At 38.9% G+C, this 26,752-nt stretch overlaps 1 protein-coding gene across 2 annotated transcripts in view; it reads left to right on the top strand.

The window, feature by feature from the left end:
• The window catches only part of cdh8 (cadherin 8), a 117,585-nt gene that overhangs the window by 69,672 nt on the left and 21,161 nt on the right, over positions 1 to 26,752 (top strand). For both annotated transcript variants that reach the window (XM_023953698.2, XM_023953697.2), the window contains exons 4-7: positions 10,740 to 10,859; positions 18,408 to 18,575; positions 18,771 to 18,958; positions 24,831 to 25,078. In XM_023953698.2, the coding sequence (XP_023809466.1) occupies positions 10,740 to 10,859; positions 18,408 to 18,575; positions 18,771 to 18,958; positions 24,831 to 25,078 (724 nt within the window). The remainder of the gene's footprint in view (positions 1 to 10,739; positions 10,860 to 18,407; positions 18,576 to 18,770; positions 18,959 to 24,830; positions 25,079 to 26,752) is intronic.

The following is a 26,752-nucleotide window of genomic DNA, read 5'->3' as shown; positions in this document are numbered from 1 at the left end:
TACCTTTTGATCATTTTTTTTAACACAAACCTTTTTTTATTTAACCCTAAACTTCTTTTTTTTGTCCAACCTTTCCTTCAACCTGCATTTATAAAATTGTAAAGTGTTAAAGCACACCAGCTGAAACAAAAGTCAGTTGGAACAGTATTCAAACCATTTTTATTTTTGCTCCAGTAACTTTCAGTCTAACATCAGTACTGCTGATTTGTGTTAAGCAAAAAAAAAAAATTAATAAATAAATTGTCTGACTGAAAACACACAATTAGTCAGGAACTGGTGGTGTAGGACCTAAAATGCCAGAGACTTGGCAATGTGACAGTAACTAAAACCTTCAATACGAAAACTAAAACATGACAAACCCATGGAGACACCAAAAAAAAGGTGACAATAGAGCAGAGCAAACGACCCGACAAGGTAGAACTGAAAGCCGGCACTTAAATAGACAGAGGGCAATTAACTGAAATGAAGGCTGCTGTGGATCATGACAAACCTGAAACTGGTGTGACTGAGGGACAATTCCAAACAGAACATGACCAAAATCATAACTGACAAAAACCAAAGCTCATAATCCTCACACAATTAGTCGCATGATTTGCTTCTAACTATTTCATCTAAAACTGCATCAAGGTAAAAACCTTGTTCATAAAAATGTGTCCACACATGCAATTTTTGAAATGAGGGAATACCTTTTCAACAAGTCATTTTTATCAGGGGCGAGTTCCACTCTTGTAGGGTAAAAAGAGGAAGTACAAGTTCATTTCACACTACAGTTTTGCATTCTGCTGACTCTCATTTTTTACCCCTTTTTTGTTGAAGAAGCATAATTCACATTAAATACCCTTGCCCCTGTGGCAAAGTTTTCAAATTAGGCAACATTTTGTTCATTTACTCATGATAAAGTTGTTCATTAGACCAAATACTTTGCCTTAGTCTTTGTTATTACCTTGCTATTGTAAATGCCTTGGGAGCAATTAAACATGCAAAGTGCCCAATTTTCCGTCCTCGACTTTCAGTCCTGAACTCTATCTGCATGTTGCACACATTGCTTATGAACTAATTAAAGTGAATCAATGACACAACTCTTTAAAATGTCGGCATATGTCATTGCCATCAGTGAGGAACAAAGGACCCTCTTAATTATTTTGTTCTTACCGTTCCTGTAAGTGGCTTGTCAAGGCTGCAGACTCAGTAGCTGACTCCTTGAAAAGGGGATGTCATGCACACACCACACACATGCTGTACTCTCTCACGCACACACAAACAGACAAGCTCACAAACACATGCACAAGCACAGTTCCCGGATTCTCTGTGACGGCTCCCTCTTTGTCTTATAAAAGACTAGTAATTGTGCTGCAACAATGACAATGTAAGTGCTTAAGTGTGACAGTGCCCGTACTCTTCAAAAGTGCAGCGTCCCTTATCCATCACTGGCTCTTGGGAACAATTTCTTGGAAGCTGACAACCATATCTTATCTTCAAGATTTCTTTTTTTTTTCATTGTTGTAAACCCTCCCTTGGCCCCCTTGGATTAGGCCAAGTCTAATTTTGAAAAGTGTGTTACAGACTGATATAAATGCTTACATACTTTATCTTTTAAGCGTCCACAGGGTACTCCACGTTAGTTTTGTGCTATACCCTATGCTGGAACGTGAAATATGCTGTCATAAAGACTGATGGACTTTTGGGAACCCCGTTTTCTCTACGCCTTACATCTAAAATACTTGGCAATTTAAACACAGAACTTTGGGGGAATTCAGTTTTATTTGCAGCCTGGGCTTCAGACTTGTAGTGGAAACTTCATCAAGGCCTTGTTGGCAAAGATTAAAAATATAGACTCAACAGCTCATCATAAAAATGCCAATTTCTCTGAAGATTTTATAACGCCTGACAACATTGTTGCCTAAATGCCCCTTTGTGGTCCAGGACTCTAAAACTGACTTTACAAGGAAAATCAAATGGCCTTGCGCCACGTACATCATCTTCTCTCTCCTCTGAGAAATTGGATGGATGTAAGAAAGAAAGCATCACCAAGCGTGAATGTCTCCTCTTCCTACACATTTCAAATTTTTTTTTTTTTTTTTGGTGGGGTGTTATTGAGAGCTCAGGCCCACCGCATCACAAACTGCTCTTTGCATTTGACAATATTCATCGTCAAGGTGCTTATCGCCTCTCGATTCTTGTGTCATTCCCCATCCGTGCACATGCATTTCAATCACTTAGGTGCTAATATCCAAAAATAGTTCTGGCGGCAGTGCCTGGAGAGATGGGATGTCATTCTCCATGTCTGATCGTGAGCTATTATCCTCACCCACAGACAGGAGAGAGAGCAATGCTAGAATCTATGTGATCGTGATCAATATATAATCACTTTCCTGTCACCACAATGGCATTACCAGGGGATGGTCCATCTCCACAGACCAGCCATTTCAAAAGAATGCTTTGGTACATCATTTTCCTGACCTAGAAAAACAGAAAAAAGGGGAGACAGACAAATTCATCGTAAATCCATTATATTAATTTGCTAATGCTAAGAAAAACATATTGCCATTGGCTTGAAAGATTGTCCAATGTGAAGAAATGAAACTTTATTCTCTTTCAATACCACTTGATACAATGATGCATAAAAAAAAACCTCCTCGCATGGGGAGCTTTTTGCTCGCCTATTTCTTGTTCACACAGAGCAAACAGAGGCTGGCTATTTTTACTCCAGAGTGTGCTTTCACATGGCATGCTGGTGTTGCAGAGTCATACAAAAGCTGCAGCATCTGTATCTAGTGCAATGAGTTTTTCCATGTCAGTTCTCCTTTAGGCACAGATGTTGATTTAGTTGTGCAACTGTTTGCTGCAGCGAAGCAGCAATGTCAGATTTAAAACAGCACAAATAATATTGAGGCTAACGTGTTTCTTTTACCAGTTAGAAAACGATACGCACTGGGCAAATAAAGTAACAAGTGTGCTGCACAGTGGTGCAGTGGTAAGCACCTTAAGGCTTACTCACACTGAAAGGTTTGATTTCCTTTGATGATGTGCTTTTTTCCCCGAAAGAATGAAGTTTAGGGAAGACATAAACAGTGAATTTCATTTCACATCCAACTGTACTTTGGTGTGGTTTACTTCAGTATGAATGCGAACAGAACTTACAGGAAACTAAACAGAAGCAAACTAACCGGAGTGAAAACATTATATATTATGTGTAAGAACTTTAATCCACAGGACAAATCACAAGCTTAATGAAAAATACGTGTGTCAAAGGGGTATTTCAAGGAAGTGGATACAGGCTGTCTGCTGGCAATAAACATGGGCAAACCTCTACATGGCACGGTTTGGTACGCACAAAGTTTTAGAAGCATAGATCGCTTGAGCGAAAATGTTCATGCTGTGAGTTACCAGTTGAAGCGAACACACAACACATACGGATAAGTAAGATTGAAGTTGGTGAAATGCAGGCACGTTGCAGAATTTTGATTTTCTGCAGACTGTGCAAGGAGGCCATAAGTCCTATTGATGTGATAAGTGTGCCCTCCTTGCGTGCAGCCTGACTGTTAGAAATAAGGAAATTAAACAGTATAATTTGTACAGGCATCCTACAAGCAGTTGCCTGCACTGTGCATGCGGCGTTAGCGCATGGTCAGTACAGGGCCAGTCCCACATCTTACCAATGACTACAGACCGGTGTAAGAAGACTGATAACATCCCTGTACGTCATAGGTGCGTGTTAGTTACATTAGTATTACGAAAACTTCACGGTACACGTACCGCATGCATGACAATTGATGTCTTTTAAGGCTCCCCCCTTAAGAGGCGCCACACTTTTCTACAACCCTCCAAAGGCTTAGACAACGCCTGTACGAGTGCATTTGACTAAGACACAGCAAACCATAGTTAACGACAGGGTAGCATTTGTTACCATTTTAAGAACGTTAAGTCATGGTGGTGTGAAAGCAGTGCTATGGCTAAAAAATTCTGGTATAAGGAACCCCTTGAATTACCTACATGTTTGAAAGGTGCCATAGTCTACCAATTAATATGGTATTGCCTTTAGTTTGTCTCCATGCATGTCCACATTTTTCTTCTGGAGGTGGAAAACCTCAATTTTGGTGAATTTTAACTGTGCATTGCATTCATTTTCCTGAGTTTGGTCTTGTGGTGGACTGGCAGGCATTTATTTCACGTCACTGTTTCTGTAATGGGCTCCATAAAAATGTTTGCAGACTCTCTAATGTTGCGTTATTATAATGACCTTTCATGTGTAAACATTTGGGAACGAAAGCTTAAATTTGATTCATGCATCGTTTTCAATGATAGAAATTTCCCAAAACAAAATTTTTTGATGTTCACATTTATTGCTGATGAAGTAGTGATAAAAAAAAAGTATCTAAAAAACATTATGAGAAAAAATAATATATTACAACTGTACTGCAAAAACAACCTTCAAACTCTTAGGTATTTTGCACACAGCTGCCCCTCTGTCCTGCGCTTCTGTACATCCGTGTCTCTTTGCCTCTCATTCGACCCCTGCAGTGTAAAGCCAGTCAGACATAAACAGTATTGTTTTACTCAGGTAGGGCTCACAGCGGGGTGGTTTTCGTCCCTCGCTTCGTGCAGTCCACGGCTCTCCCTGTGCCTCAGTCATATCCCTTCTTTATGCCTGGCTGCTTGCATACATATGAATGGCCTTCGTCTTTTCCCCTTCATGCTTCTGGTCCCAACCGAAAGGAGCTGAGATCTTACATGGCTGCCATGCTTGGAAGACGCAAAGGCAACAAGTAGAATTCTTGAACTGCAGTGCCAGGAAATGGACTGTATTGGCAAATTTTTTTGGCGTGATTATAGATATGAGGATGCTTAAGATGGGAATGGTTCCCTGTGGAGTTGTACTAATCATGCTGCGGATGCATCTCCTGTTTTAGGTTCTTTTGAAAAATCAAGCAACATATTCAAAGATTCTTACACGTTGCAGTGACATTATACAGCACATCCCTTGAGCACAGTTTTCAGCAGGAGTGTTAAATTTGACAAAAAACAAGCCTATTACACATTTAATTGCATTAGTGGCTTCATATGATGCCACTAGCTGCTGCTGCAAAAAAAGACAACAATATATTTTCCAACATTCAATATCTAATGATTCCGTATTCATTTCCTGTGCATCAGCTCTAATTTGATGCAGAGATGGAGCTAAAAAAAAAGGGAAAATTGACTCAATTTTTAGATAAACCTGCAGACAAGTATAATTCATTTGCAAATTTATTTCCTTTTCCTGCCAACCTGTGGTGTGCAGAACATGTTTGCAAATGAGCATCTCCTGATAGCTCAAAGCTACGTCTTTATGACTTCCTCCTGTTTGATTATCCAGCAGCACTTCTGAGGAAATAAGCGGCTGTACAGCTCTGGCTGTGTCACAGGATAAAGTGTTGCTGAAATAAGCTGCAGTGTCCTTCCACAGCCATTGTGTGTCACACCAAGCTGCATCTCTCCCAATTTACAGTCTCTCTGGTTCAGGGAAGATACTTATTGATTTTCTATCACTGAGCCAGTGTACAGAGTAAATAGGAAGTGTGGGCCCTATTATTTCTGTCGGTTGATAAAACATAAGGCTAGGCCCCCATGTCTTTATTAGAAAGCCCCTTTGGCCATCAAATGCCCTTCAACCACAAAACTACATTAGTAACCTTTATGTCCGTTAATGACATGCTTTGAAAATGATTTATAAGTGGAATGGCATGATTAATGAGATTTTGGATCACAATGGCTTTGAATACAAGCTATGTTTTTATGAATACTAAATGCACGGAACCCTGCAAGCCAATGCCCAGTCCAAAAGAGGGACATTTGTTCCCCTAAAGAAAGGTTACGTCCAATCCTTCAGTGTCTGGGCATCTGCTAAAAAAAACAGCAGAAAAGTGAGAAAAATCCGTCTGGAGGCAGGCTGGTGTGATTGGACACACTTCCACATTTCAGGTTTGACCATGAATGGAGAAACATAGAAAGCTCGCAGAAACAGTGAAGTAAACAGGGTATCTATTGCCTTCCAAGCAAGGAACATTCTTCAATTTCCACTGCAGGGTTTAACATGGCTAATTCCTCACAGCACAGCTTTTGTTTTAAAAACCTATTTATCTTTTTCATGCCTGGAAGTTGATATTGTAGGTGTTGTGTTACTATTACTGTAATCGCAACATTGTTACAGGCTTCATATAAAGGCAAGAGACAATATTCCTCCTACAGCCCAGTCTCAGTGCCAGTTTTTCTGGCCTGCAGCTGCATCCAGATCTGCAGTGTCCCTGGAATTTCTGCACATTAATAACTGGAAGGACGAGCTAATCTGCACTGATTTGAAATAAGACCAAAACACTGTCTTTTCTAATCCTCCATTTCTTCTTCTTTTTTATATCAGCGGTGGTGAGGCACATCTTACCCATGAGGGAGCGAAAGAGAGAGGGAGTTATTTCATGCTTCACAGATTCCACTGTTTTATGAAGATTTTTTTTTTCCAAGTCCTATTTCTGCACTTCAATACATCGTGTAACGGAATTTTTAAAGACAATATTCCACAGCCAGACTCTTTCCTGAATCGCTAAGGTACTTTTCATAATTAGGAGTGTGTAGATGGCTGGTTCCTCTTTAGGGGTAAGTAATTTAACTTTCAGGCAGATAAAGCTCAGAATCTCTGAAAATTGGTGGCACAATTTCCTTAACCACCTCTTCTTTCAGTCAATTGACAATTGGCAAACATGTGTGACACACAGAATCTAATGGGCTTCTGGGAAAAACTGCTGCAAGTGGAATTAAATCTCTAGAATGCAATTTAAACGTTGGCAAATTCTTTATTATGGCCACTCACTGCAAAAAAACATATTGTTCTCACAATTCTTCTTTCTTACTGTGCCTTTGAGCAAAAATGTCACGCCCAAAAAAAAAAAAACATTTCACACCCTGCACATACTTTAAAAACTAAAAAATGATGACATCACAGTTAGCGAAACAGTCAAAGCGAATGAATGAAACCAAAACACCTATATCGGGGATACCTAGAGGAAGTTTTTAAATTATGGGATGGCCACAGGACCCATGGCTTGGCGGCAATTTTGTGGCAATTTTTACATTTTTACACACTTTGGTCTACAACCACGACCGAAGTTTCATGTACAATGTTCCCTCGTGTCAGGAAGGAGTTATGTACCATAGATGTCCTGTGATAGGTGAAATCCACAAAGGAGGATTCGAGATGTTTTAAGGCTAAGAGCCGTCACCAAACACTTTTCTCAGACATGCATGAACATTTTCCCACTTTTGTCTCTTGGTTTAACATTTAAGTTCACCTTTTTGTAAAAGATAAACCCAATACCATAGAATGAAAACAAAAATCTGATCATAATCAAAAATGTATATAACTACAGCAAGCTGGCATTGTTCAGCATTTCTTTAACCCTTGTGCTATCCTAGGCACTTTGACATTGGGAGTTGGGTCATCTAGACCCACTAGACAGTGCGCTGAACCTTTTTTCTTCAATGATTTGTGATCTTCACTGGTGTCCATGGATTACATGAAATCTTTCCACCTTTATCCACCTTTGTCATGGTAGGGAGAACACGTCAATGTAAGGGTGGGGTCATCTAAGATAGCACAAGGGATACAGGAGACGCAGCATAGAAGAAAATGACTGACAAGATAAACAGCCAATCAGAACGAAGAACCCAGTGTGCTGTAAAGAAAGAGAAGAAAAGAGGCGCGCAAAACGGTAAAAAAAGCGCTTTTTTTCTTTTCTGATGTTTCGTTGAATTAAAAAAAAGAAAACATATTTGGTACCAGCAACAAATTTAAATCCCTTCAAGAGATTTCAATTTATCACCTCATAACTCTTCAAGGATCACTGAGAAGCTACTTGAGAAAAAAAGTTGGGGTTAGAAGTTGTAGATTTAGAATGGCGTTAGCATGGCGAGCTAGCAAAAGTGGCATCCCATTGTTGCTAGCACATTTTTACCGGAATTTTGTGAAAATGAATACATGAATCTTTGGCTCAAGCTGAACCAAACAATAGAACATACAATATGAACTAATAATGACATAGAACTGTTTGTCACCCCCTCCCAATCAAAATATAAAATGGTTGCTTTAGAGATAAAACCAACAGAATATATACATATATATTTTTTACATGATTTTGTCTTGTGCAGCACTGACTAGGGTGGCTGAGTTAGAGAGGCAGAATGAGGCCTGTGTAGCAGCCGCTCAGCCAGGTAGGCCGGGTCAAAGGGGGGCGGCGGGTGCAGGTAGCGCCTGCGGGCCATACAACGCTGCTCGCGGCTTTAATTTGATATTGTATCACTGAGCTGACATATTTGCAGTTCTGGCAGGGCCGTAAATAGCAGAGCATCCTGAGGTCCTGTCCCTGAATGGAGTTTAAATGTATAAAAATGTGAGATTCTCGGAGGAAGAATGCGAACTACAAGGCACATTGTTTATTTTGCAAAGACTAAAAGTAAATGATCTGAGGCACAGTTCAGAGGAGTCAAGAAGAACAACTCCGCAACTGACACATATATTTTTACATTTTTTTTATGCTTTTGAGGCAAAGAGAAAAAGAAAGAAAGAAAAAAAAACACTCATTGATCTGCAGTGATCTAAGCGTTGAGAAACAGCATGGGGTTTAACAAGCAGAAGGAAATGTACACTGTAAGCTTCGGCAACACAACAACCTGGGTCATCATAAGACTATGAATTACTAGAACACCTCTGTCCCAGAGGACCACTTGAAGCTCCCTCACTGTGAAATAATTGGGTTGCGACAGTGAAACTGCTACTCCAGTTAGAGTGCAAAGGTGGCTTTTTCTGTGTTTTGTTGTAGCGATAGCGCATACACGGTGGTGACTATTAATCAATGGTTGACGCGTGTAGCTGACAGCACAGGAAGCTTGATGTTGCTTGAACTCAGCATAACATGATTTTTGTTGTTGTTGTTTTTGCTTCCCTGTCACTCAATAAATGTTGCCATTTTTTTACTTTTTTTTTTGTTATTGCTTCGTACATTGGAAATATGAGTCAACATCAACAGAATGCAGCTGTCTGATTTGTGCCTCTGAATGCTGCCGCATCTGCTGCTGCAACTGGACCGTCTGGATGCTGTTTACTTGTCGCAGATTTTTTAGAAGCTGTATCATCTGCAGTGGGCAGATTTTGGGGCCCATGGCAGGACCTGTGTCGTCTATGACGAGGGACATCTCCCTTTGTTGTCTGAACCCCTCTAAACATCTTTTCCTGGAACAATAACCGTGCCATCTGCAGCTTCCTGCTAGCACATTGCTCCCTATTTGCATGTCTTTTCTCTTCCACTTCCAGTCTGCAGAAAAGCTGAGTCTCTGTGAATTGCAACTGAATAGATGTAATTGCCCTTATTCTCTATTTATATTAATGTCTGGTGTGAATTTATATTTTTAAATAAGCTAAAATGCTGCATTGAATCCTCACTATTATCTTCTTAGATTTGCCTTGAGCATTCGGTAAAATTGAATATTAATGAAAGTCTGGGATATATTTCCTGCAAGTTTAATAAGGATATTTTAATTAAAAATCTAATTTTTGTGCATTTTTGATGTGACAGGAATTAATATTATTTGCATGTTTCGGGGACAAAAACTATTAACATTCAGCAAATAGGTAAATACACGTTTCAGTTGCACAACATTACTGGGGCAGACGTACATTGGTTGAACATATATTGTAAAATAGGGGGCGGGGCTATGGGGGTGTGTGCAGGGGAAGCCCCCCTACCCCAGCAAAAAGCTTGCCCCCCCCCCCCCCCCCACTTGATATTTGAGTCAATATTATCATCATAATTGACAAAGATTAAGAACTAATAATGGAAGCTTCTTTAAGTAATGCAAATTTAACAAAAGCAATAATTTTAAATGAAATGTTGGCTCCTAAAATTATTTCCTTCGATAATCAAACTGTTTGAAATGCAAATTGTTGATCTTTTGTTTGTTAATTTCTCGGGACAGCGTACAGCTAGATTGAGCTTAAAAAGCAAATATGCTTGCACCAGATAGGATCTTAATAGCTAATTTCCATTTGTATCTGTTTTCCACTCATTTTGCCACTTTTCCAAAGTCTTCTGCCCCCATGTAAAATGTTCTAGCTCTGCCACTGTGTAAAATCAAACAAAAATATTTAAAGGGGTTGTTTTAGGACATTCTTACAACATTGAAATGTGTGGTACTGACAAACGTAAGCATCGTAAGAGCAGGACATTTTTTTAGAAAATGTTTCACATGCTGTGTATTTTTGGGACGCATTGGCATCAACGTTGATTTGCTTTTGTCTTAACAATTCAGCAAAAACTGGTACTAAAAGACATTAAACGGCTAATCAACACTGACATGACTACTTTGCTCAATTAAGCCACACTTCCTGTATGACATATTTCTCTACTGAGATCTTGTCACGCTTACCACAAGAACTTCCGTTGTACTGTGTGTGTACATTAATGCTCACATTAATGCAATATTTTGTAAACCTTGATCAGATATTAGTTTTCTTAACAGTACCAAAAGGAACCCCACATTTCTTCCTTTCTCTTGGAAAAAGCTGTGACACGAGAATTAAGATCTGTGAACTAATCAACCCCCATCGGGGTGAACACGCCGATCCAGACTGGCTTCCACATTTCAGTTTGCAGCCATTCAGAGATGATTGCCTGTAGAGTTGCATTCCTTAACTCTGTTCTTCTGCACCACAGGTACCTCGGTTACCACGGTAACAGCCACAGATGCTGATGATCCAGTGTATGGGAACAGTGCTAAACTGGTCTACAGCATACTGCAGGGGCAACCGTATTTCTCTGTCGATCCAAACTCTGGTAAGTTCAGCCCTTTTGTAATCAAAAAACCCTCAATAATTATTGTGGTCTGCACATTTCAGAAAGTGCAGACCTGCAGCATAAAAGGTTTGTGCCACGTCAAAATGGTTCAATGCTAATAACTTGAGCATTATGCTACACGCAAAGTTCCCTCTAATTACCATGACTTTTAAAAAGGGAGACAAAAAGGAAGACACCTCAACAGTGCGGGCAAAGCTCTTTGAGCTGTTCTTCATTGTTTGACATGGCCTCACTGAGATCTGTGAGAGATCGAAATGTTGCTTCGTTATTTTAATGGGAGCTTTTAATACACTGCGCAGGCCCTTTGTCAGTTTCCAACAAATGGGGAGCGTAATATCTTGTGAAATATAATGAATGAAAGTCACACCCATAATGGGACAAAAAGGAAAGAAATGGGCTTTCAAAGTAAGACAGTGATTACATCTAGGGATTATTTCAAAAGCTTTTTCCTTCTAGACAGGGCCAGACACGTCATGATGGACCTTTTAGTATTTAAACATTGTCTTTATTCATTAAGTACTTCCACCAAGATAAATGAGTTTGTAATGTCAGTTCAGGTCAAATGTGAGCCATCTGGACTTGAGCGACTCTCTAGATAAGTAACTTCAATTGACAGTTGTGATAACTTTAAATTAGATGTTTCAAACTATATAAAAAAGGAAGAAACAGACTTTTTAAATGTTCCTTATCAGCTTTAAGTACAACCTTGAGGTTTAAATACTTATGTTTTCTGGAAAAAGATGGGTTTGGTGTATGATAACTTTTTTGAAGCAGCCTGGCTGTCCACCGTTAGTGACTTCTGACCTGACATTCTTTATGGACTGAGCACTTTGGTTCGGTTTTTGGTTTTTCAGTTGTGTTCTTGGTTTTATTCAGATTCTGTTTGCCATTTTTCCTCTGTCGATCACACAAGGTTGTGTTGGTTCCCTTTAAAGGACAAGGTTATGACCCTGAAGACTCAAGAGAGTAAAAAAAGCTCCTCAACAATAAAAACAACTAGTTAACCTCTTTTAAATAACTGTTTAGAATACATTTCACCTTCATGAGATATTCTGGGCAAATCCTTAAAGGTATCTGTTGGGAAAGTAAAAGCATTTTAGTTCTCCCAGCAGAGATTTTCCCAATTTAACTGAAATGTGGATAAACCAAATATGATGGATACTTTTTTTCCCTGCCTGTTATGTAAATATTAGATTCTGAGTTGAACCTTTGCAACCGAGGCGGCGTAACCCGGGTCCTCGAGCTCTACAACATGCTTTCTAGCTTCCAGCTTATTACCCAAACCACAAAAACAGATACAAGTCAAAATGTCCTCAATTGTAAACATTTTTGCTGAAAAAATCTGCCACTGGGGTAGGAATAATTGTCTTAAGAAGAATTTGTATTATTTAGAAAGAAATTAAGACGGTTTATTAAACTGAGATTATTTTACTTTTGAAAAACTTTCTTGCAAGACAGCAAATGAGATCATTCTTTTTTCTTTAAACAAGTGTCTTTTTACTATCTAGAGTTTCATTTTTTGCATGTTTAGTCAGCCAGAACCACAAATCGCCTGATGCAGCCCATCAGTAGCGAGCTGAGCTGGAAAAAGCAGGGTGGCGATATCAGGGTTCAGGGTCAGAGAATCTTCTAAAAATGTGTATGAAAAAATCCTGAAATTAGAAAACTCTCCGTCCACATGTGAAAAGTGTTGTGCTTCAGGCTGCCACAGTTCTTGCAGACAGAGATGCAACAGCTTACCCACCTGCAGGTCCACCTCCAATAATCTCACTCTGTTGTTGTGCATTGCACCCAAAGTGCATATTATCTAAAAAGATTCATAGTTAACCACATACCAGATGTGTAGCACGCTGATGAATTTGTTCACAGCTATGTCAACATGATATTATTTAACCTCAGCTCTATTAAGCAAGCCCATATGGGACAGCATTATCAAAAGCTCGCTGAAGGGGAGCTGACAGAGCAGGTTATTGTGGAAAAGCTGTGTAACAACAACTGTAGTGCAGGTTACTTTGCCCATCTGCCTTTGAAACACTTATAGATCATCGCTGCGTGAAGCTGCTGCTACCTCAAGCTGCAACAGCACCCTTCTTTCCATATTGACTCCTCTGTTCACTCATGCATGCTCCACACTAGAAAGACTTTTACTTGGGTTCATTACTCTGACACTGTCAGAAAGCAAGGGGTCTAATTTACAGATAAATTATGACTAAAAAGCAAAATTTAGCTTCGGAAATGCTGACATTGCAAAAAAATAAAAATGTCCTCACGTTTAAATTAGTTTGTCTGAATATACGCGGTTAATGCAAACTTTAATGCAAACTGAAGCAAGGAATTTTAGTAAAATTGTAAATAAAAGCAACAATTTTACATCTGCATGGACGTTAGTCATAACATTTGATCTTCTATCATGGATCTGCAGCACATGTGAGTATGAGTAACCGTGACGTGGATGAAGTGAGCATGCTCCATCTTGCCTTTTAAGAAAAAAAAGTTATGTTTGACATCATATCTCAAACCAACAACCTCAAACCATTTTAATTGTTGAGGATAAGTTTTTTCTTTATAGACTTTGAAACAAAATGTTATTTGTTGCCATTAAATGCACAATGAAATTATGATGCTCTCAAGGTGTTTAAACAATATGTAAAAGTCACGATTAGCGATAAAAATATGTCTCAAATAAGAAATATACATGTTTTCTTTTTTGTTTTTCTTTTTCTTAACTGTGTTAACAGAACTGTGTTCCGTGTCCTCATTGGCTGTCTCTTGTACAGCATGTGCAGCTTGCCATATATCTTTTTTGTGATCAGATCTTGGTTTTCAATCTAAAGGACTGGACTTATTTTATTGAACTTTAAACGAGAGAGAAAAGTCTAATAAACGTAAAGTGTGCAGAGAATCAGAATCAGAATCATGAAGAGTTTTACAGCCTTAAAACATCTATAATTCTACTGGATTTCCCCTATGCCGAGTTGTTTATGCGACGCATCCCCAGCGATAAATTGAGGAACCACTGTGTTGCGCTTGTAATTTAAGAACAAAAAACTGGAATTCTGGCACTTCTGTGGCCATATGAACAAAGGTACATGTGTAATTGAATTGAATAAGTGGATATTGAAGCTAAAACAAAGCATGCTTACACTTGCCTGTGCACAAGTGTAGAAACTAGAGCAAGACACTGATTTACACATCATTTGCCAAATAAATTTAGGGAATGCTTTCAGATCACTCTATCCATCCATTTTCTGTATCCACGTTATCCCTTTTGGGGTGAAGGAACACCTTACTGTCACAAGGCCAGATCACATTATGTTCACATAAGCTACATCAGTTCTATCTGCAACAAATCAGTCCGTGCTACCATCTAGTGTTTGACTGCTTCAACACAGAGTGATGCAAACAACAGCAAACGCATTTAAAGTCAGACAGCTGTGAAGGCCCTATTGATGGAGGTTCTGTTTAGGCTTACTGCAAAAGGTCTTTCCTATACGATCATCAGTGACATTTTGCAATGAATAGCCTGATTGAAAGTCAATCTTAAAAACCGCAAAATGTAATATTCAACAGTGCAGTGATGTTCAGAGCAGCAGTGCTTCCTTCATCTGAATGCTGCTTCTAAATGGGCCAGCCTTCAGAAGCTGCCACAGACTGTGACTACACAGAGCTATGAATTTCAAATAAATAACAATAATTACTTCCTCCTTTCACAAAGCAAATTCAGACTCAGCAGCGTCACCAAGCATAAAGCCATCTCAAAACAGATTCCAGAGTGGATCTTTAATTGCTTTTTCTGCTGACTTTTTAACACGTGTCTGTGAGCAATACGATTAAATAATGGGGGAAATTACATTAATAAAAATGAGATGTAAATTTAAGGTTTATAATCTGAAAAATTGGGTCTCGACAAACAACTTCTAAAACCAAGTTGGATAATTTGTGTGCATCTTTAGATCAGCTCGCAGGCCAGAAGTTTCGGCGTGACGTTGGTGCCACGGCGCCAAAGCAGCTGCAGCCGGAGCGCGGAAAAATGGACAGTCTCAGGATTAGCATCCGTGTTTTGTGGGATTGGGAAGCGCTCCCAGATGGCTCATTCAATTCAGCCAGATGTTTTAATGAATGTTAATGAAAAATTAAAGGTAAGAAGAAAACAACAATTAGAATGTGTTTGACACAGTGGCACATTGAATATGAAAGCTTTCAATAAATAAATAAACATCATGCCCCAATTCATCACTTTGTAAATGGTCGTAGTGAGAAAAAAAAAAAAAAAAAAGTTGAGGCAAATATCTATGGAAATGAGTGTTTGTCTATCCTCCCTTTTCAGTGATTAGGAAATGATTTGAATAATTAACGATGATCAACAGAGATGAGAGTGTTGCTGGCAGCAAGAGAGGCGAGGTGTGTTTGTCTGTGTGCAGTAGACTGAACAGAGGAGCCTCATTTGTGCTGCTTTTTTACCTGATCATCCATTTGTTTGCTTGACTAGCGTTCAGGTAGACCTACCTTGGAGTCTGTCAAATCTCACATTGAAGCATCCAGCAGATTTGGAGGCGTCAGGTACAAATGTTCCCTCTGCTTCACCAACACTCTAATCAGTTTCTTTACTTCAATTAGCAAAAATACATAAAAAAACACCAAAAAAAATGTAAATAGAGGGAGCTAAAAACTTTGTGTTTGAGAAACAGTTTTTATTCTTCTAAACAAGCACTCACGTTTTATCTGAGTTTGAGGTCTTTTCAGCTATAGCATATTACTTTAAACACAATGCTCCTCAGTTTACATAGTTTAATTGGCCATTAATTTTACTGGCAGATTGTTGTGGAGTAAAAAAAAAAAAAGATACATAAGAACATGCCTCAGGTATCAAGAAATATTCATCTGAAGCTTTTAAAGCAAATGTTTCTTTGAAACCAGCTTTGACCCTTCATTATCATGGTGCGCTGCTTTCTGGCTGATAGGTGTTAATTTCCTCCACAAGTGGTATGCAACTGCGTTAGTTTTTCATGACACACCCCTTTTTGTTGTGCTTTTTAACCAGTCCCTATACTGTCTGCTCCAACAAACCTTTCACTTCCTGCTAGGCGTTGGGTTTAGGATTAACAGGGAGGGGTAAATCACTCATCGTTCAGATGAATCAGTTGAGTTTAAAAACTCTGCATAAAATAAAATTGTTAGTCAAATACAGATAACTCTAACGGTTTATATGCTGAACACCTTAAAAGATAGGAAGCCCCTTTGGCTGTGGGCTGAGGAGCTTATCTAACTCACATTGCCAACAGTGCATAAAAATTCTATTAAACTACCCATGAAATACTGTATATATATATATATATATATATATATATATATATATATATATATATATATATATATATATATATATATATATGTAAATTTATATTATATACAGGAACATGTGTGCAGAATATGGACTGGAAACCCCAAGGTCAAAATGGGAAACACCAAAGATCCTTTGAGACTTCCAGATCCAGACTGATAGGATGGTAATGGCGAACCAACCAGACATTGTAGTGGTGGATAAAGAACAGGGGAAAGCCGTTGTGGTGGATGTGGCAGTGCCAAGCGATGGGAACACCAGGAAGAAGGAACATGAGAAACTGGAGAAATACCAGGGACTCAGAGAAGAACTGGAGAAAGCCTGGAAAGTGAAGGTGACAGTGGTGCCTGTGGTAATTGGAGCACTCGGGGCAGTAACCCCCAAGCCGGAGGAGCGGCTACAACAGATACCTGGAAAGACCTCAGACCTCTCAGTCCAGAAAAGCGCACTGCTAGGAACAGCTAAGATACTGCGCAGGACCCTCAAGCTCTCAGGCCTCTGGTAGAGGACCCGAGCTTGGAGGAGAAACCACCTGTGGAAGAGGGAGAGGGGCGTTGTTATATATAAAAAAATTAACACACAAATAAGCATCTTCACTATTCGCCAAGTATTGCTGCTTTTAATCAAATTAAAAGCAAATTCATTCACCAGCAGCTCAGGAACAACAGTAAATACATGAAAAAGATTTGATTAGCTAAGATTTGCAACTGTTTTATAAATTCCACTCTTGAGTTCTGATCAGACCATGTCCCTTTTAAGTACCACGTAAGTCTATTACAGATCAAACCTTGTGTACTACACACGTTGATGAAAGGTGATTTACAAATAAAGCTATTGATTCATAAATTGATTTGATTTTGTCACTTCCACTGGTCTGTCTCCAGCTTTTACCCCACAATTTGAACACATTGAGCATTTTGTGAGCATTTTACACCCAAATGATTTTGTTACGTGGAATGAAATGATAAAACCTAATTAAAAATACATTAAAAATAAATAAAGATACAAAGGATTGTTTTTTTTTTAAATATTCTTTACCAGAGTCAGAAATATATAAAAGCAAGCTGGAGCCCGTGGTCTAATATGTTCTGCTTCATCATTCTGACACAAAAGGGGAGGGGAAGCAGTCACTGCCAGGAAAGCTGGGCTGCTCATCAAATCTTTTAATACAAGCAACAAATGTGAAGCGTTTACGCTCTTGTAATTGGCTAAATGCTGGAAAAGATTTGTACAGCAAAAGTGACCCAGACGTTTTGGACCAAAATAGCCAAGTGGAGCACTTAAAAAGGCTAAAATAAATAAATAAATATATTTGCATCAGTTTGCTCAAATAAATAGAAGTTATCATTTCAATCTTAACCATTTTGTGTTAATATTGACCTTTCTATGGAAGGACATGTTGACTAAATAGCTTTCCTCTGGTGAAGCTTCCCTGTTGTCAGGCCTGCATTTTCATCAAAATTGCCGTTTGTGACTTCCCAATACAAAATGTATTAAATTAGCCACATTTCAGAGAAAAATCGGCAATAAAACAAAAAAGATATCGTCTCAGGAAGGGACCCTAGCCCTTTCCGTGTTTTTCGTCATAGCAATGCACATTATCGTTGTCTGTGGCTGCTGAGGACCAAGGCAGAGTGTCATGCCAAAGCCTGGCTTTTATGAGGGGTTTTATATTCATTTGATGATCCTGCGGGCCTCTGTTTCCTGAGTGGATTATCCGTATATGCCAGTGCTGAGCCCTTTTTATATTCAGCACTGCGGCAGAGTCAATAAGGTCCGTTCTGCATACAATATTCAAGATTATACAAGACAGACAGCATAATTCACACTCAATCAGAATACAAATGACTGCAGACAGCGGAACAACACATTGGAAAGTAAACAGAGCTTATTCTCGGGGCTGGGTCTCTTTCGGTCATGATCACCTTGCAACACTCTTTTCCACGAACAAACCTGCAGAGAAATCTTTACCCCTGCTCGCTATGATGTCCTTGTTCTTTGAAGTCATGGTTTAAAATAATGAATGGAATAACTGGGGAGCAGGATGGTCGAGAAGGTCACTGTATACTGTTGTTTTTTTCTGCTCACTTGACTTTGGTCACATGAGAGTTATTAAAAAGATGTGCAGCGAGTACCAGTCATGTGTTTAATTGCATTTCTGTGTTATGAACTGTTTCCACCTCCAGCAACCATAAAAGTTGCCCTCAATGACATGGACCGAGAGATGAGAGATGAGTACCTGGTGGTCATTCAGGCTAAAGACATGGGCGGCCACATGGGGGGGCTGTCCGGTACGACGTCTTTGACCGTCACGCTGATAGACATCAACGACAATCCACCAAAGTTCTCCAAAAGTAAGAAACTTTATAAAAATCAAAGTCCAGAACTCAATTAGGACATAATTAAAGGTTTTGTGGACAAGTATTTCTTGGGAACAAATTAATTATAAGTTTTAATCAAATTGACACATCTGAAGCAATTTATAGTTATCCAGTGGCGTTTGATGTTCTTCGTTTGATTGAAAACAAGTTTTGTGTGTTCATCTGTAGATTTGTATGACTTTGTCATTCCTGAAGACCTCCCTCTGGGGAAAATGGGTGGAAAAGTGAAGGCCAATGATCGAGATTACGGCGATAATGCCAAGTCAACATACAGCATCATCGAGGGAGACGACCAGGGGGTGTTCGAGATCGTTACAGATACGCAAACGCAGGAAGGGATTCTCAAACTGAAGAAGGTGAGTGTAAAAACACTTCAAAATGTAAATCTTTCTCCAAGCAGAGTTTTAAAAAGTTTCTGTACACCAGTAGTTCCTAAAATTCATGTCTGCCCTCCTTCCTTAGGAAAAAAACTCTAGCATTCATCAATACTAGTCTTCTTTCCAGACTTTCATTCTTTAGTCTGTTATTGATCTCAGCACAGAGTTTTAGTCTTTATACATGATTTACTAATTATCTCTTTAATTGCTTTAATTATCTGAAAGAAAAATTACGTCTAACGTGCTAATCACACACGGCTGCTGATCGGTCAAAAAACAAAAATCTAATGTTTGTCTTTTTATTTAGGAGTACGTGTTTTCCTTTTTGTTGTACTAGTTATTCTAGGCGGAGAATCAATTCTGGTTCACCCCTAAAACATGTTCAAACCAAGAAGTCTTGCTTCTTTTTCAAAATAAAAATAAAATGTAATCATTTCACTCTCAGGTTTACAGTTTGAGACGACAGTTTAATTTGGAAGCACTTGTTTCCTAATTGCTTTGCTTAGAGTTGTTGCATGTCAGCTGTAGTTTACAGTCAAAAATAGAAATGTTTTCTTTTCTTTTTTGTTCTTTTTTCTTTTATTGCTGAAAAGATAAGAGACATTTTAAGAGACAATTTAAAAAAAAAGTGAAGATTTTCCATGCTTTAGTCATAAGCAAGAAACATTCAAACATGTAGGGCTAATGGGCAAGTTGTAGAACTTTTGGTGAACACAGATTGAAAATGTATCCGGTTTTTTTAAACCAGCATGCTGCTAGTGACAGGTCGTACCGAACACTTATACAACACACTGGTGTAAGTAAGGGTAAAATTGGTGAGTTGCAGGTATGTCATGTAGATTTTTCATCTTTTCTACCCCTTAAATCTTACATACAGACTGTGCCATGAGCCCATAAATGTTAATGTGTTAAGTGTGCACTCCTAGTGGTGCAGCCTGACTGTAATACATTAGGAAATCAGACAAAGTGTAGTTTGTGTGGACATCTTACAGGCACCTGCGTATCACGTGCACACTTCCTGTGCATGCGGTATTTAAGGACATACAACAGCAACATCCGTACGTCATCAGTGCAAGAAACTTACGTTAGCCTTACAAATACTTCACGATATTACCACACGCACGACAATGGTACGTTCCATTTTCAAGATGTCCCTTAAGTCGTCCGTAGCAGACTCAAGGGAAATGGGAGACGCCCCTAGAGAATGCAGCTGCTCCCCTCTATGACCCTCCAAGGGCCCGGATGACCCGGAAACCTGCAGAACACATACGGGTCAACCCCCTGCAGGTGTGACTACGTTTTCACCATTATGTCATGATAAAACTTGGTCTTTCAAAGATAACTTCTTGATCCTGATTTTTAATGAGTGACGGAGTGATACATTCATACCATACCGATTCCGATCTTTTTGATAACACTAATCCAGATTCTACTGTGCTGAGGAGTGTTTTTAAGTGTGGACATGCTAACATATTTAAAAAATGACTGATGGAGTACAGACCTTAGGGCTTAGGTTAGTTAGTTTGAGCGTGTGCAGAACCAGCTGCGTGTCACTCAAATGTAGAATAGCCTCGTGTTGTTATATAAAAGGACATTACCCCAAGGACATGTGGTGTGACTTTGCCAAAGTGTGAACAATGAGCAGCGTGGGTAGTGGGATGAATAACAGAACAGGCCATGTCCTGCTAACACTATTCAGTGCAAGGAAGGAAAAAAAATATCTGAGCTGAAAAGAAGAGTTAGCATGTGTTAGATCTGTAACTTATACAAATCCAAAATGTGATTGTTGATGGAAAGAAATCTTCTTGGATATTATCATTTCTCTAATCTTCTCTACAGTTTTTTGTATGGCCTTTTACGTTGACTGGATACTTTAAAACATGCCAGAAAATATATTTCCATATTCCAAAGTTGAAAGAAACAACAAATGTCCCTTTCAACTGTGTGTGTTTGTAAACTTCACACGCATGCAGTCCTAAAATTATTTTAGCTCCATTGTGGCAAGGTTAAATCATATTGATCTAGTCAGGCAGGAAAGGTGCAGACCAGGGAAGAAGTTCTTTGCCGTTGGAGTTTTAAGCCTTTTATCTGTTTGCCCCCAGGCCTGTCGAGGGATGTTAGCGGGATGCTGAGCTTTCACCCCTGCAGCCACCGCTGAACTTTCATGTCTGTAAATGGCCTGCGCGTACATACTGATTTGATGCTAACGCTCGACTGAGACGGAAGAATTGCGCAGCGGGTTGGGGGTTGGACACGTGTGGGGCGTTAACACGGCAGAGCCAAGAATCTGTTTGTGGCTGCATGTAAGCCTGACTTCCCTGCTCAGAAATTTAGACACAGCGAGTTAAGCTCCATTGTTTATTGAGAACATGAAAGAATTGTCATTTGTCATGCAACCCTCACTTGTGTGCTCCTACTGATCCCCTGGATCTTACTATAATCAGACGGAGATGCACAACAGCGCCACCACACAATTACATTAGTGATCTAATCTTCCTGGATTATTCAGTCTAAGCACCGAGTTCGTTTATCGAATTAATGATTTGATCCAGCAAAAAATATGGCTTGTATTCTGACTCTGTGTTCAAGATATTATACAATCCAAAGAAAGGAGCAGGCTGCACTGATGTTTTATTTGATTTTATGACTGATATTGAAAATTGTTATAATTAAACCTGGCTGGGCTAATTAGACAAGCTGTTTACCACAGTGTTTTCCTTAAAGTGAATGTGGTACAATAATTCAATTTAACAGTAACACTGAATTAAAAAAAAGCCCTGCTTTCCTTTTTTGTTTTCTTCTGTGAGGAAGAAAATGTAATGATTAATTTATTGGAATTGGATTTGAGCAATCAAAACACAAACATACTAAATGAAGACACACAAACGAAGCACCCATCGAAACATGGACAAGTGAAATAACCATCATTTTATTGGAAAATAATAAAAGACATCATAAATAGCATCATAAATAGGCATATTTGCACTTTTGTAAATACAGTAGATGACACAATGAATCCATTAAATGTTAAGTTTGTCAAATTGAGTTTAATTAATTGCATGAAATGGAGACGCAAACTTACATCATTAAGTGCTGATATTAAATGAAAAGGAGTCGTTTTGAATGAATTTCCTGTTAGCTATGTTGCTGTGTTAACATAAACGTGCAGAGCTGTGCTCAAACACCTACATTTATGATAAATAGCTGAAAAATAGGTTGATATGTGAGCGAGTATTACATATTTTTTTCAGTTTTCTATAATTCAGACATTTCAATATTTCAGATTATCATTAAAAAAATCAAATAAGCTAAGGCGTTACATAAAATGTAGGTAATTTGAATTCTGCAAAACATTTGACAGTACTTTGTATATTTAAAGGAGATTTCAGCTTTACCTGCTGCATCAAGACACGACTACTGCTGTAGAAATAATAGAAAACCGCATAAATCCTGCACTGGTAACATGAAAATCACTTTTTTAGAGCATATATTTTCAAAACAGAATTTAAGCACATTAAACAAGAAACTATTTGTCAGGGTAAAAAAAAAGTAACTGGCGTTTCAGATGAGTGGATTCCAACGGTTCATCTTTGAAACGTCGTTCTACCGACCCATACAGACGTCATGAATGTCCAAAGCTTCACTTCTAGGATTCCTGCTATCCCGTGTTCCTAACCTTTTTTGCCTTTCTAATAAAACACATCACGGGATGAGGTGTACTTCAACTTTTTCTTTTACTTGTTTCTGTCTTTTTAGTTATACTTTAATATTGATTGTTTTCTATTGATTAAAGTTTTGGTTGATAAAAGTGGACATAACTGAGTGAAATGGCTTCACCTGCTCTAGACACTCAATATTTAAACCTCGTTTTTTTACTTCTAAGATTTGAAATATTTATGAATATTATGAATATCAAAGCACACGCTGTCCACACTCTTGGTTTTTGTCAGGATTATATCCAAAGGCTTCTTTTCTGGCTACCCTCCACTTTATCAGCACAGACGGTTGGATCAGAGGGAGACAGGGTAGGAACGGACGAGGGGAGGGCGGGGTGTCAAGTGAGGACGGGGTGAAGAGTAGAGGAATGGAAGGTTAATAATGAGAGTGTTCCAAAGAGCTTCCCCGACCGTGAAGAAGAGGGGTTTGGAGAGGCTTCAGGGGCTTTGGTCTCTCTTTGACTGCCCCGACACAGGACTGCAGGAGTGTGGAAGTCTAAGCCCCAGGTCACCGTCAACATCCCCTCAGCTGCTGCGGAACTGTACCCCAAGACATCCACCCGCCTGCCCCCTCTGTGTCAGAGCTCTCAGCACCAGCCCTGTGTGACCTCCTCCTGCATGAGCCCTCTAACTGAATACATTTCTGGGTTTGTTCATTCCTCTCCTTTTAGCCTGTCTCCCTCCCATAAGCCAGCTCCTGTTCCCTCAAGCGGCAAGGCCCACTTTTGATTTCCCTATAAATCCCAGTTATGGAGCGTAGAAGGGACTTGATCCCATTATTCTAGTAGTAGGAAAGTGACCAGTGATGATTCAGAATAAAATTGTAACAGTGCTCAGCTATGCCATTGGAAGAAAAAAATCCCCTCTCCCTTTAAAATATTTATGATGAGCGATCAGTAAAGAAAAAGCAGCACTCCAGTCTGCAGAAACAATATGAAAGACTGTGACATGAACACCTGTTCAAAATCTTGGCTAAAATGGGGTATTTTTTTGAATGGTCTAACACTGGACCTTTTACATCGGGGGGTGGTTTGAAGACGCTGATGTTTCCAAGAAACAGTGATTAATTAATGTGTTTCGTGTTGACACAAATTTGGAAGTAAATTTTTCCGTCTAAGACTATCGAGAATCTCGGATCAGTAAGTGATCTAAATGTGATCAAAATAAATCTAAAACGAGCAAACAGCCAGCAGAACCACAACAAACACTGTAAACACATTTTCTTTATGTCTGTTTTTCCTCATTTATTCTCAACAGCAACCATTGCTGACTGCCAGCATCTTATGAACATTTACTCTAAAAAGGTTTAATATTCAGCTTTGGTCATTACAGCAACAGATGTTACTTTTTTTTCTCGCAATAGGTTTTTCAAAACCTTTTATTTGATTTTAGTTTAAGCCAACATCTGGTCTGGGTGTCGGCTATTGGAAAAAAATAAAATAAAAATTCACCTCAATTAAAAAATATATATTTTTAACAAATATATTTTTTTAGCAATTTCTGCTTAACTACAGTTAATGTTGACATTGCCAGAAAACAACATAACGTGATAGAAACAATACAGTTTTAGTTAATTGATCAATCACGGTTTATAATTGACCGGCGGCTGGATAGCAAACAAACACAGTCTACCGCTCCTTATCAAGTGAAAAAAAATTACCGTTGTTTGTTTTTATGTATGATATTTTAGTTTCCTGCTGTTGCATTGTTTTTTTTTTTTTTTTGGGCCAGAAATGTACGGTAATTACTTTTTGCTTCACCTTCCAATACTTTCTTAACTGGTTATCATTGCTAATAAAATAAAATAAAATAACTGCAAAATACATGCATTTCATCACAACTTGCAACTGCCCTGGATGTGGATAAACGTAAGCACATTTAACCATCTTATTTCTTGGCAGTTCTACAGCTTTATATGTATTTGTCCTTTTATTGGTTCCAAGTTTAACCACATTTTCTTTCTGCTAAAGAGTAAAAAGGAGTTATTCTATTTGAAGCATTTTCGACAGCCTAACCACCCATAGTGTTATTCTCTCTTAGCAGCAAATGATAAGAAAAAGAATGAAGGTAAACAGATATTTGTGTATGTTTACAGAGCAATTGTGGACCATTTCAACTGTTTTCTTTTCTCCCAGCCTCTAGATTATGAGACCAAGAAAGCCTACACACTAAAAGTCGAAGCGACCAACATTCTGCCAGAGCACAGCAGCACCGCACACTTCAAGGACACAGCCACAGTGAAGATTGCAGTGGACGACTCGGACGAGCCTCCCGTTTTCTCCAAATCCATGTATTTACTGGACGTGAATGAGAACGCTCCCATCAACACCGTCATAGGGACCGTCAATGCCAGGGATCCAGACTCCTCTAAGAACACCGTCAGGTAAATGGAGCTGAAGCATTTGCCTCACTGAAGTGGTGAGGAAGCTCCTCAGCCCTACCACAAAAAGAATTGCAGAGAATATTCTGGGTTAACAAATGAGTCTTTTCAAACTATAATGACTTCCTCTAATGAAGGACTTGACACAGAGGCATGCAATTATATCTCTTCGTGTCCCTGACCTTTGGAGAGTGTGGTGGTGTCCTTTGGCTGCCACAAAGAGATTCAGTCATTGCTTTCATATCCACAGATGAATGAAAGAAACCCCTTAGATTATGAGCAGTGAACAACACAACTTTTCTTTGCTTTGTATGACCAGCCCTGCTGCGCCATATACTCACATCTTGTGTGACTTTTTTTCTTTTCTTGGAAATACCACAAGGGCACCTTAAAGATAGATTATACAGGCAATTTTTCTGCCTGCACCTTGGCATTTCATTAATTCTCCTGTGACTTGCTGACCGCATTCCCGGGACAACGCTCAACAGGTTGTGTGTAATTGCCTGGTGAGCAGAGTGCAGTCTGGGTCTCAGAGATTGGTTGATGCTCTAGAGCACGACTGGTTCATTCCACCTTTATTTTTCATTTTTTGCTTATTGCTTTTCTGGTTGCATCCTCGTGTATAGTGATGAGATTGCCGAGAGGAACCGAGCCCTGAAGTTGCACCATGCGTCTCCTCTCATGTGTAATGACATATTTTGCTTGTTTTTCCTCATTTCATATCTTGGAGCTACTGTTTGTCAGCATCTGTTGTTTTTGCAGTTGTGTTTGAAGTGTTTGGAACAGACCATTTTGATTTGGAAATTTGTATTTATGTTATTAATAAGGCACTCTGTCTACAAATAGATATTTTTTTCTGCCATTGTGGTATTAAAATTTTGCCAGGTTGGAGCTGTTTCAGAAGTATTTCCATTGTCTCTGTATGGGCACATTAATCTGAGATTTTCACCTATCTTCCAATATCACCTTGGCTTAGAGAAAAGGTGATCCTTCTTCTGGTGATGTGCTGACTAAAGAGGCAATGATTACCTTGTTTTTTACATCAATGTGTAGTTACAATTTTGGGAATAGTGCTGAGGTCACTGCGGCGTCAGTTTTGTGGATAAATGCATTTCAGAATCAGAATTTGGCTTTATTGGCCAAAAACACACAAGGAATTCAGCTTCAGTGTGTTATGCTCTTATGTGCATAAGGCAAGGTATAAATGGGTGTAAAAAAGTAAAACTAAATTTAGAAAAATGAAGAAAAAGATAAATACAACAGTTTACCTGTTATTGTATTTGTAGTGTCATACTCTGTAAGGGGTCAGTAGTTTTGTACGATTGTTGTACATAAAGGAAAGACTATCACAATTACGCAAAAATCTTAAAAAGATAACAGAAGGATAGTCTATTCTGTCATAAAACATCATCAAAGTTGGATTTTGGTCCAGACTTCCACTAAACTACCTTTTTTTTTACTTTTAGAGGCGTTTTGTGTTTGGATCAATGTTCTGCTGTGGAACCATTGTGTTTGAGGTCATGAACTGACAGAAGACATCAAAGTTTCAATAACTTTAGCAAGTTGCACTGGTCCTGAAGCTGTGAGACACCCCTTTGTTGTTGTTTTGAGACAGCAGCATGTTTTCTTTGCTTTGTCAGACGGTGGGCATCAATCGAGAAATTTCTCTATTCTACA

This window comes from Oryzias latipes, chromosome 3 (genome assembly GCF_053564925.1).
Source record: "Oryzias latipes strain Hd-rR chromosome 3, Olatipes_Hd-rR_3.1".
Classification (NCBI taxonomy): Eukaryota; Metazoa; Chordata; class Actinopteri; order Beloniformes; family Adrianichthyidae; genus Oryzias; species Oryzias latipes.
The sequence above is the reverse complement of the archived record's forward strand: the minus strand, read 5'-3'. Positions and strand labels throughout refer to the sequence as shown.